Source organism: Aquila chrysaetos, chromosome 11 (assembly GCF_900496995.4).
Source record: "Aquila chrysaetos chrysaetos chromosome 11, bAquChr1.4, whole genome shotgun sequence".
Lineage (NCBI taxonomy): Eukaryota > Metazoa > Chordata > Aves > Accipitriformes > Accipitridae > Aquila > Aquila chrysaetos.
The window spans coordinates 23,086,088-23,098,492 of NC_044014.1; the positions used below are offsets into that span (position 1 = coordinate 23,086,088).

The following is a 12,405-nucleotide window of genomic DNA, read 5'->3' on the forward strand; positions in this document are numbered from 1 at the left end:
GCGCTCATGCTGAGAGCCGCGGTGTCTCAAACGCCGGCGCTGTCTGAGCGTTTCGGGTCCCGACTGCCCGCCTTTTGCTCCCGCCCACAGCCACCGACCCGCCCGCCGAGGCCGGGCTCCGCCCGTACTCCTGGGCGGCGGCCGGCCCCCCCCCCCCCCCCCCCGCCCCGTACTCCCGGGCGGCGGCCGGCCCCCCCGCGCAGCGCCCCGCCGCTCGGCTCGGCTCCTGGCGGCCGCCGTAGGCGCCGCGCTTCCGGCGTGCGGCCGGATGACGTGGCCGGGCGGAGCGGAAGTGGCGTCGCAGGTCGGCGTTGGCGGCGGGGCGCGGGCCGGCTCCGCGGCGGGGCCTGCTGCGTGCGCGGGGACGCCGAGGCCCGAGATGGCGGCGCCCGGGCTGCAGCTCTGCGCGGCCGCCGCGCTGCTCCTCCTCCTCCTCCTGTGCCTGCCGCTGCGCGCCCGCGCCGACGAGCACGAGCACACGGTGAGGCGGGTCCCGGCCTCCCCCGGCGGCGCTCGGGCGGCAGCCCCGGCCTCCCCGCCCGCGGGCCCTGCTGCCGCCGAGGGGCGGCGGCGCCCGCAGCGGCCCGGAGAGCGCGGCCGGGCGGGGAGCGACGGGCCGCGGCCTGGGGGGGCGGGGGGGGGGGCGGCGGCGCCCCCTCCCCCCCCCGCGGGGCTTCCTTCTTATCTTCGCCCCCGCTCGGGTTGTTTTGGCTGCGCGGGCCGGGCTTCTACGGGATCGGGGCCCGTTCTCTCCAGTTGGGTGCGAGCGGGACGCTCGGGGAAGGGCTGCCGGAGTTGTCTGATCCGGTCGGGACCTCCCTGCGTTAGCCGTTAGCGTGGCAGCCGTGCGGCCGGGTGCGGTAGCGCTGAGCTAGCCGCCGCCTCTGCCAGCTTTTCCTGGAGCAGATAAAAGCCGCGGCAGGTACGCGTGCTTTGTTTAAAGAGGGCTGCCTCGCTGTTTGACTTGCGCTCTGCGGGAATAGCCGTTTGTTCCGCCAGGATGTTTGCGCTTGCTTCGGAACCAAAGTCCAAGCCCGAGCGGGGCTCCGCGCTGCCTGCGCGGTGACAGCCCGGTGGGAACGCGCTGCGGCGTGACAGCTCGCTTCGGGGAGAGGGAGGCATGGGGTGGGTCCAGGCTGAGGAGTAGGGGCAGGACAGGGGGCTCTCGGACTTGGAACGCTGACATGGACCCCTAAGGAAAACGGGTGCATAGAATGCTGCTGACTTGAGCGCTCACCTATTGGTGTGAGGATAGGTTTGCTAAAGTGCTTGCGGTATCACCCGAAAAGCATATCTAGGAAGTAAGTACCAGTGCTTCATCGGTTTCCGATTTTGTATCGGGGTGGTGTTAACCGTGGGTTTTGGTGTGGGAGGGTGGAAGTCTGCGCCGTGAGCTGAGATGTGATTGTGGAACGAGACTTTACTGAAAACCGTCCCCGTTTCCTCACGAGTGGATTAGAGTGTGGCTGTGATTAAACACAATGTCTGTCTGTCAGAACTTTTGTGCTCTTAAGCAGCCTGGCTGGTGAACGCTTGCTCAGTTTCTTAACATAGCTTTCTCTAGGTGTGGTATGGTAAGCTTAATAAGTGTTTTTAATAAAACAGATAAGTAGCATTGATAGTTTTTGTATAAGCGGCAGTTAACTAGGTGCCTAATTCCATGCACTTATGAGACTTGAAAACTGTTTAGGATTGTCTTTATTTTTTAAAAGCGAAGGGGATTTATCAGTGCTGTAGTTAATGACAGAAAAGTTAAGCTAATATTGAATACTTTCAAGAAGCAGATATTCTTTGAACTAGCTTAGGTCCCAGTTTTGTTGCTGAACCTGCGTTTTAAGCTTAGGTTTCTGCTGAGGTGAAGTGGTTTTCAGCATAGCACTGTGTTTATTTTAAAGGCTCTTTGACTTGAGAGGTTCCTGATTATTCATTTAATATTGGTAGTCCTCTGGGGAAAAACGGGTTTCATAAAGCTGTCATTGAATTTATTTACTTTTGAGCTCTCCCTTCAAAAGTGAATTCTGATGGTTTTTAGGTCTTCTGAGTTACTACCTAAACAATTACCAATGGAAATTACAAATTACTTTTGAAGGCTTGTCATTTTTTCATCTGAATTACTAATTCTTCAAGATTATAATGCTGTCTCTTGATTTAGTATTCTCATTCACATGGTGTCCAGTTCAGTAACATCACATGATAGGTTAGGAATAGTTGATGTAGGAAGACGGTTACCTTTTTTTGGAAGGCTGTCTCCTTGCTTAGATATTTTGATACTTTAATATTGCACAGGAGATTGGAGTGGAAGCATTAATAGCATGGATGAAACATGAACAGGGTTTTGCAGTAGTACACTGATTTTGAGATTAAGAACCTGAAGGAAATGTTCCTTAAATACTGCATTTTAATGAATTTCAGTTTCGAATATGGTTGCAGTTGGAAGATTAATCTTTTTATAACCAACGTGCTTTATTACATTTTGGAGGCTCTGCTCGCTTTTGGGGAAGTGGAGGGGAAATAGTAATATACTGGTTCAGGACTTGGTAACTTCAAAATGTAAATTTTTACTAACTTTAAGACTTGAGTCCTATTGGTAGGAATACACACCATTATGCACTGCTGTTTCCTTATTAATGCTTTAGTGTGCAACTTCTTGTGCCCAAGTACTTGGTCATGTCTGGGTGAAGGTGCGTTGTTACATCTTGCCACAGTTTACTTTTAACTGCTGATGTACAGGGCCTTATCTGTATTGAGCATGCTGAACATTTAGAAGTACTGACTTAAGTATTTAATGCTCTGTGTTAGTAGGTTAATTTTTAAATTCCTTTACTGCTGCTATAATACATAATACTATACAATATTTATAAAATAATATACATGTGTGCTATAATATGTATTTTTGTATTAATGTAAATTGGAGGCTAATGTTTTATATGTGTTCTTTATTTTATAACTGTAGGACTGCATAAGCATATATTATAAAAGGTAATTGTGAGATGACTCTGCTTGAAGCTCTAGGACTATAACTACTAGTGTTTCTGGAGATAGTAGGTATGGATAGCTTCATTGGATCAACAGCTAAATCCTTTATCTTAAATTTGAATTAGTCTTTAAAAACGGTGTCTGCATTTGTTTAGGGAAAGAATAGTATAAATACAATTATAAGATAAAGTCTCAAGTCTTTAAAAATCAATAGTAAGTGAAGAGAAATTGGGATTTGACACAGCATTTAAAATCTCCTTTATCAAAAGGCAGCGCAGCACTGTAACTTCAGACCACAACAGAAAAATTTATCAGAAACTAACTGAAAACTTGTCTGCTGATTCTTTAACTTATTTTCGTGCTTCAGAGTGTGTCATGTACCTGAATTTTGCCTGTATTCTGATAATTGCACCATTTTTTGACAGTTGGCCTTTTACTTGTGGAAGTGATAGTATAGGTGAGATATTGGTGGCCTTATCATGATATCTGCTGATCCTGCAGAAGCAGGGTTGATGGGCTCCTGCCTGGCCTTTGCTTTCATGTCTTCTGTTGCTAGACTTGTTGGAGTTGTTGAGAAAATAGGCAAACCATAAAAATATTCTGAGATATCCTGGGGTTTTTGTTGCAGGGAAATGATCTAGGGAGTAGGTAGCTTTTTAATGTTGCTTCAGTTTAATTATCAGTGCTCCATAAGCTTGGAAATACATGACAAGCATTGAAAAATAAAACAAAACCCACCCTATACTACATAGCAAAATTCCTAATTTATAATGATCGAGAAAAGCATTTTTGTTTGACGTTTAGCCTGATGAAGTACGTTAAAACCCTGAGCCTGTAAAGTTTGTTTAAAATTAATACATAAAAATATGAAATTTATATCGTATCTGTAAATTGTCAGTTAGAGAAACACTGTAGAAAACATTTCAGTGCATGTAAAATACCTCTTTGCATATGAAGCTGTGTGCAGACAAGCAGCCTGATTCCTTCTGAAGTTCTCATGGTTCCATTTTGAAGAGGTGAAATAAATGTCACAGAAGCAGGATGTGGTGTGCCTGAGCAACCTTGTGCATCTAGGAAGTATAACAGTAAAAGGACTGCTTGTACAATAGTTCCGACTATGCTGCTAGTACAGTTCTAGCCACGTTTTGGTGAGGCCTACAATTCAGAGAGAGATGAAGAGATTGTACTAGAAATAACCTGCTTTATCCAAAGAAGAGCATGAGGCTGAAATCCACAGTTTAATAAGACTATGGATGTGAGCTGCAAACGTTGAGTATTGTCACAGTGCTTGATAGAATGTCTGTAAGATACTGGGGACTAGAAGCTGCCTGGGATATTACTTGCTGGTTGAGTCTTATTTGCTGCGTCTCTTATTTCCTGTCCTGCTTCGGCAGCTTTGCTCTGTCAGTAACAGATAATGTTGGTCCTTTTCCCCTGAAAGATGTGCTGGAGTTCAAGGAACTGCATCGTGGAAGGCCTCACTCCAAACTTCAACTTGAGAAAAGGAGTAACGTTGCATACTTTCTGAAAGAAACTATCTTGATATGAATTTATTTTGCTGAATCATCACATAAGCTTTGGTAGCTCTAATCCTCTCTGTGCCTCCATCATTTTTTGCAAAGTGTTTTCATGGTTTAAAAAAGAGTATCAACAACCTGCCAGTCTCGTATCCTTTTCTACAGCCTTTCATATACTGACTTAATCTAGTCTTAATTGTTTTATAGAATAAATAGTTCATTTCTAGGGCTACCATGTTAATTTCTATGGTTGTGCAAAGAGAACAGTAAGTTGCTTTCCACATCATGAGTGCCCTATTGGGTAACAGGAAAGAAAGATGCATTTACTGTGTTGAAGATTGTCTGAGTATGGCTATGCTCGAATAGTTTTTAAACCATACAGATGTATGGAAATTGTCTTTGTATTAAGCCTCAAAGTGGTGCATACACCCGAGTTTTCAGTAGTTGTATTGTCATGGCAGAAGTCCACGCTTGGCCAGGTCAAACTGCGCAAGCTTCATGCCAGTTTAATATTCTGCAGGGGACTAGAATGGTAGTGTTGCCTTGTTGCTGGTATAGATGGGTTTAAGGCGATTTTAGCTTGCACGTGCACAACATCTCTATAGCCCAGTGCTCTGAACAGGCAGTATGACCATATTGTGCTGCTTTGGAACAGGTGTCCCCAGCTGTGATGAGGGTTGTAGCTGATACGTGGTTGCACTTGAGGTGCAGATTGGTTGTCCACCACCTGGGTGGCAATTATGGAAAAAAGTTTCTGAAGGTTTGCCTCCCATTAATCAGATTGTACCAGCATATGGTAGGTAACTTGTGTTGATGCTGAGACTTGTTCAGGCTGCCCCTGTGGTTTTGCACAGTTGAAAGATCGTTATATACTTCACATAGTCACTGAAATTACTGAGCTGGTATTAAACTTAGTGCAGAAAAAGATGCAAAGCCAAACTTGCTATGCTTACAGAACAAATACTACGTTTTTCGTAAATTACAGTAAGTAAAAGGTATTTAAAATTGTGTTTTGTAATCTTCGCTCATATTTGGAAGTAGTGAACTCTGTGAATTCTGGCATCACTACCAAGTTGTTAAATGCTTGTGTCTGTGAATTTAGTTAGGATCTCTGAGCTATATGCAGTATATTGTGCTTCCATATAAACCAAAACCAGAAGAGCTTGCAGAGATATACCAGGGTAGAGATTGCAGCATCTTACTTGTTGATGGTTTTTGCCTTGTCAGTTACTATGTTCTTAATAGGACACTTGCGTCCATCTTCTGGCATGTGAAAAGCTGCCTTTCTGCCATCTAATTCTGTGCAAACAAGTCAGGAAAGAGAATGAAGAACAGAAAAGAATTTCTGAAATGGCAGTACTTCAGTACAGCAAAATAAGTCCTTCATGTTAGGAAGATGTTTGGCACTTGTTCTCATAAGGGATGAAGATAAAAATTGCATTCATGCATAAGTGTAATTCTAGATATTAGATTTATGTCACTCAAATTATCTGGAGTCTTCTCTGCAGATCATTGATTTTACTTCAAATTATTTTACCATTTGATGTGTTATTTTGTTACTACCTGCCCCTGTTGCAAGCCTCAGTAGTTTAGATAAAGCTGTAATAGGAATATGTTTGTTTCATTTCTAAAAGTCCTGTAGCAGTGATGGGTCAAATAGTGACTCAGGACCCTTATGATATATGGAATGAGAGCAAGAAATTTTTATTTAGATCTCTTACAATGACAGCTATACTTGGTGAATTTAACTCGTTGGATGTGTGACGTGGATATTCCTGCACATTGTAGCTGACTTCTCTTTTGTTTGTTCTGTACCTGTATTGATAGGGAGTTCTCGATACTTTTGTCATGTTTTCTGGGATCTGGCGGAATCTCAATGAGTTGAAGTATTTTGCTTGCTGATTATGTAGCAGAAGATAAGGAAACTATCACACTTACAGTTGGTTATGCAAGTTTTATATTGCTGTATAACAATTTTTGAAAGAGGCTATTGGACTCTTTGCACCATGTCTTATTCTGTGTTGGTTCTGAGTTATTGCTGACTTGCCTGCTAAGGTTAACAGAAGGCAATAGGATTTTGACTTGCTCTGTTGCATTCAGAGCTCAGAGGGTACAGTCGAACAGTTGCTTGTCAGCCAGTATCAGAACAGTAAAAATAAGAATTCAGGGTTTTTCTGTTTTGTCATTTTGTTCAATGTGTCTAAGGCTGATCGGTTCCTGATGAAATGAGAATAGTTTCTTCAATATGTTCTTTCTGACGAGAATGAAAGGTGGTGCTATGGAGCTGAGATTTTCTTCCTGTTTTCTATGGCTCCAGGTTCTCCACAGTTTGCAGGGGACTCCACATATGCTGAAAGAAGATATAAAAGAGCGTGACAGTAGTTGAAACTACTGCAAGACTGACAATGAATATGCTGACCAAAATCTGACTGGTACTGATACAGCGTACCTGAGTGCTGTGGCTCCCGTGGAACCAGGGCTTTCTTTAGCAAGCTTTAGTTATCTCTCACGTAGTGTGACGTTTTTGTTGGAAGGTATGTTGTATGTTAGCCTTCTCCGAACCTAGAAGTCCTCATATAGAGGTGACAGAACAGTCCTACAAGATGCTCTAGTTCTTTGTCTTGCCTAAATAAGAATTGTTTTCCTGTAAGTGTGTTGACACTGTTATTTGTTGTCAGTGGTTTGATATTGTGAAGGCAGTAATGAAAAAGAAAAAAGCAAACAAACCCCAAAACAAAAAACCCAAACCACCACAAACTTGAACGCTTTGATAGCACTGAGTTCTTGCCACCAAATTACCCTGCCACTAGGGTAAGATTATAAGGATGAGATATGTCATGACAGGGAGACGTATTTAAATGTGAAAGCTCATGTTCATAATGGAGAATGAGCAAAACTTGACAAATGTAGGGAGAAGAAAATCTGTTTGAGTTTCTGCTAGGCAACACCCCCCCCCCCCCCAAATTCAGGCTGAAGTTGCTTAAGCTGGATGTCTTACTACAGTCCTCTTAATTTTGGGAGGGCACTGGGAGCACCTGATGGATTGCAAGTTGCTGTGACTAGCGACTTGCTGATTGTGAGTGAGGTGTAGCCTGGGATGGCTGAGGTGCCATGTTCATTTATGTAGCAGTCCTGAACAGATTTCTCTTGTGCTGTTCTGGGATGGTTGTGAGAAAGGAGGAAGTAATAAATGTAGACTGAATTCTTTGCTTATGTTTGATTTGGTCCCTTTTCTCTCCAGAGCAGACTGATGGCATCTTGGACTCATTGTGGGAAAAACTCGTAGGCTCTGAAGGAGGGCTAAGCATCGTGCAGATAAGAGACAAGCAAACACCAAATTTGTTATTGTAGATGTTGTAATTACAATGTAGTTACGTTATTAGATCAGAATATTTAACAAGATTTTGAATAATGTGTTCTTAAGAAGTTGGTTTCTGTCACTTGATGGTGATCTGGTATAGTTCTAAAAATGCAGAGGTCCAAACTCAGTATGAAGCAGGTCAGAAACAAGAAGCTAAGTAAAGTGGTGGTCAATGCTTTCTTTATTCAAGCCCTGTCAAAGATGAATTCACAGACCTAGGGATGTTGTCATATTCTGTTACTGAAGGTTGAACAGAGACGTAGCTCGGTTCACATGTAAGCTGTTGCATTACAGGGAGTAATGCTAAAGTGGGCTCTTGACAAGTTAAGACCGTTTTGAGAAAGGGCTGAAAATATGTTCTGCAGCTGTTAGAGGAAGAAACAGGAGACGTGCTAGGCATAACAGACTAGAAAGAGATATGGACCAACTTGTCCCTTGCTACATTGGCAAGAGCTAGAGGCAGTATCATAGTGCAGATTTCACTATCTGCTTCTGCTGCTGAGGGGGCTGGAACTGTGAATTTTCTTTCTTTCTTCCTTTTTTCCCCAACTTTCTTTGAAGTTGGACAACTGTGCTGCACTGGTATAACCTTTCTGGTTGCTGGCAGAGAGGAGGAATGTCCACTTTCTCTTGCTGTGTTGTTTACTCTTCCTTTGTTCCTTCGTTGACATTCTTTACCTGTCAGAAATGTTCTGAAGTGTGTGCTCTGCAAACGGGCAGGTTTGCGAAACTGGTAAGTGTTTGGTCTTTGCTGTAACTGAGAATGAAATCGGTAAGATATTTAAAGTTTCGTGTTGGAGATCACTCACATAAGAGGCTGGAATGACCCTTGTGCATCTTTGTAAAGAAAATAGGTGAGGCTTGTAATTGAGATGATGTGTTACTATAAAGGGATTAAATTATTTCCCAAAGCATGTTTGTTTAAAACACTGAGTTTAACTTTTAAACACCTCATCTGAAGAATGTATTGCATTCCACATGTAGCTGATTATTTCTTAAGTTAACCCGTCAGTATGACTGTGGTTTTTCAGAATAAATGGAGTTGAAGAACCTTTGTTCATTTGTTAAAAAGGGAAATACAGAACTGTGTTCAGTATATAGCTGTGCGCTATGAAGTAGTTACGGCTAACTAGCATTTGATTTTCTTTTCCTCTCCAATGTGTTCTGTGTTTGCATATTGGTCTTAAAATGGTATTTTATTCTTCTGTACTTTAAAAAATCAGGATCTATATGGTGATTGTGCTTGCAGGTGTGTACAGTTATAAGTAGGGTTTTTTTCCTGCCTTAAAAGTCAGATTGCTGTCCCTCCTAATCTGTTGAAATTATAGTAGGTGAAGAAGTTGTGTTGGGTGAGAGGCTTTGTGGTAACCAGCAAACATGATGCCTCATCCAGATGCATTCAGATATAGTGCAAGTAACGATTTCAAATCGCTTAATTCTCCTGAATTCACGCAGTATTTGATACTGATAGATGAATGGCTCTAAGGACTTTTTTGTTGTTGAAAAGTTATAAGGGCTTGAAAAAAATTACTGGCTCCTAGCCAAGGAGTAAGTTTTCCTGGCTAACAGTAGCTGTGGAAAGTGAAGGGTGGATGTTCCCAGAAATAATTTCATGGCAGCCACCAGACTCTTCGCTGTTCTGTTTTTTCAGTGTGAAAAAGTTGGAAGTGCATCAAAATACAGTCTTCTGCCTGACTTTTTTGTCTCTTGGCTACTGTAGGTATGCCACAGTTTCATTTTAGTGCTTCCTGTGAGGCATTGCGCTCTTCTGGGAATTTTGAATGTAATTTATACCATTACAAAAATGAAAAGGAGTTGGATTTTAGGAAAATACAGTATACCTGTTCACCATGGGTAGAGATGGCCTGATTTATTTGCTGAAGTCTTGTTTAACAAGATGTTAGTCTGATACTTCCTTTCTTGCAGTAACGACAAATAGAGTTTTGCTTTTAACTGACGTGTGTTTCCACAAAATTTGTAAAAGCTTATTTATTTTTGAGACTTCTGCTTTTCTCCACTTCTGCTCTCTGCATCTTCTGCTTCTCTATTAAATTTGTATGAATCCCCCTCTTCTGATACTTTGATGATAGGCTCTAAGAAATCATATGATCAACTAAGCTTTTTTTTGTGTAGGAAAGCAGGCCGAAAATCTTGTTCTACAATCCCTGCCACCCAAAAGACAAAAGTACTCGACTGTCTTTAAATGTAACTGCTGTCTGTGATTGAACAATCCTGCCTTGAGAGTTAATGTGAATGAGAGAGTTTCTTGAATATTTTTATTCTGCTGAGCTTCTCATCTAACTCAATAACTTTGTCTTTCAGTACCAGGATAAAGAGGAAGTTGTTTTATGGATGAATACAGTAGGACCTTACCACAATCGCCAAGAAACATACAAATACTTCTCTCTTCCTTTCTGTGTGGGATCAAAAAAAAGCATCAGCCATTACCATGAAACCCTAGGAGAAGCACTTCAAGGAGTTGAATTGGAATTTAGTGGTCTTGACATCAAATTTAAAGGTAAGTAATAGAAAGTGCATTTAGTCACTTAAACACCACGAACCCTTAAAACTTGATTTTTGAACTAGAACTGAAAGTTCGCTGCTGCTAGCAACTGAGTGTATTTTGTATTGTTGCTTGAAATGCCCTGCAAGGTTGTCTACTAGCACTGGCTTTTCAGTTTACAGTAAATTTTTCATCTGTGTGCCCTTCAAGGAAGATGCTTGCAGCAGATACATGCTTCTGAAGTAGCTGATTACATTTTCTGAAGTAAAACTAAGCGTTCTGTGTGTGAATGATTAAAAGTATATTTACTGGAATTGTGGAATTATCAGTTCTGAAGATGTAATTTTTTCCTATGATGTTGAATACTTGCAGACTGTGCCATGGAAAGGAGTAGCAAGGGCTCAACATCTCAAAGTTCTACCTTAACACAAAGTTAATTATTGTATCCTTCTGGTTACTGTCTAGTTTAAAATACCGTAGGCAAATACCTTTATTTTATTGGCTCTAACTCATCATATGCCAGTCAGGATGGAGCTGGTCTGTTTTTTCTGTTGTTTCCTGCCCTCTCCCTCTTTCCATACTGTTCCAGAGTTGACATTTAACTTCTTTTGCAAATACATTTCTTGGTGTTAGGGCTGAGCCTTCTATTGTATAATTTCCCTGTGTGTGTTCTTTGGTCCTTTCAGATATTTGTAACTGGTAGTTGCAGAGCTTCAAATAATAACAGATTCTTTTTGTCTGTATTGAATTTTAACATTTATATATTGAATCCAATTTGGGTTTCTGTGTATATGTATTTTTTTCCCTAGAGGGCTAGACTTCATTGCATCACCAGTGCTTAGCTGCATGAAGAACTTAAGCGTAGTATCTCTTGTCTAAGAATTTGCAGTCAGATGTAAGTTACAAAAGTTTTATTCAAAACTGGACATCTGCAAAATAAGAGGCTTGATGATGTTTTGTTGTAAGTACGATAAGTGGAATAAAAGATTAAAAGTTTGTTAAAACTGTAAATCCTTCATAAATTTTTAAGTTGCATAGGGGATAACACCTCAGCATTAAAAGAATTTGGAGTTGAATCTTTCCTTTTAAGAAAGGAACAGTACCTGCACAAACAGTGGAAAACAGTCCTATTACTGGTTTGCAAGACTTGTAGCCTGCTGAAAATTTTATTTAATGTGGGAGAAACAGTTTTCCTGTTGGAACCTCATAGAATATGCTAAAAAGCGCAAAATGGAAAGAACAGAGAAGGCAACTGGCAGCAATTCAACATGACTATGAAAATCAAGTAAAACTTCTATTGTCAGAATATGATAAATATTTATTTTTACGGCCAGTTACACTTGTGATTTTTCCTTCCTTTACTTGCTCCATCTTTACAAAGAGATTGTGTTACTCCAGTGACAAGTGTACTCTCTAGATGCAGCACCCAATTGAAAAGACTGCAAGGTTTGTGAGTTAATGTTTACTGTTATGAAGTGTCCTATTCCCAGATTTATTTTCTGAAGATTATCTGTAGTTAATTTATTCCCCTATCATATCAAATTTTTGCTAGATTAAGTCTTTCATTTTGTGACTGGGAGTACTGAGCAGATTGTGCTGTTCTGTAGCTCACTTTTCAGCACTTGCATCCTGGACCTGCCCTTTTCCTTATTGACCTGGAGGTAGTAATTTAGTAATCTGTTTTTATAGTGGAAGTGTTGAGGTGATACCAAGGGAAGGGAATGGACTAGCTCAACATCAGGAACTGGCTGAAATGCTTGAAAAATTTTCTTCTTTAGGGGTCAAAAAAAGCTAGAGCCTCTGTTGTACCAGAAGTACATGCAATAGTCAGGCTTATTTAGATATGTAAAGCACGTTCATCTTCTTATTCCTGAAATAACAGATGAGATAGATGAAACTTTCAGTTTATCTTTTTTCTCCTCTTGTGACCACTGTTTAGTCTGTAGTCAGATATAGGTTAGCTTTCCAGAGTATTTTCTGCCGTTTCTGAGGGGAATATGCAGAAGCAGAGCATTGGACAAATCCATTCTTCTGCGATATATTCTCAA

General features: G+C 41.6%; 1 protein-coding gene across 1 annotated transcript in view; it reads left to right on the top strand.

Moving 5' to 3' along the window:
• The first annotated feature begins 253 nt into the window (after positions 1–253).
• TM9SF3 (transmembrane 9 superfamily member 3) overlaps positions 254–12,405 on the top strand; it is a 52,996-nt gene continuing 40,844 nt past the window's right edge. Inside the window, exons 1-2 of the mRNA XM_030029550.2 lie at positions 254–481; positions 10,177–10,372. Coding sequence (XP_029885410.1) covers positions 269–481; positions 10,177–10,372 — 409 coding nt within the window. The 5' untranslated portion in view covers positions 254–268. The remainder of the gene's footprint in view (positions 482–10,176; positions 10,373–12,405) is intronic.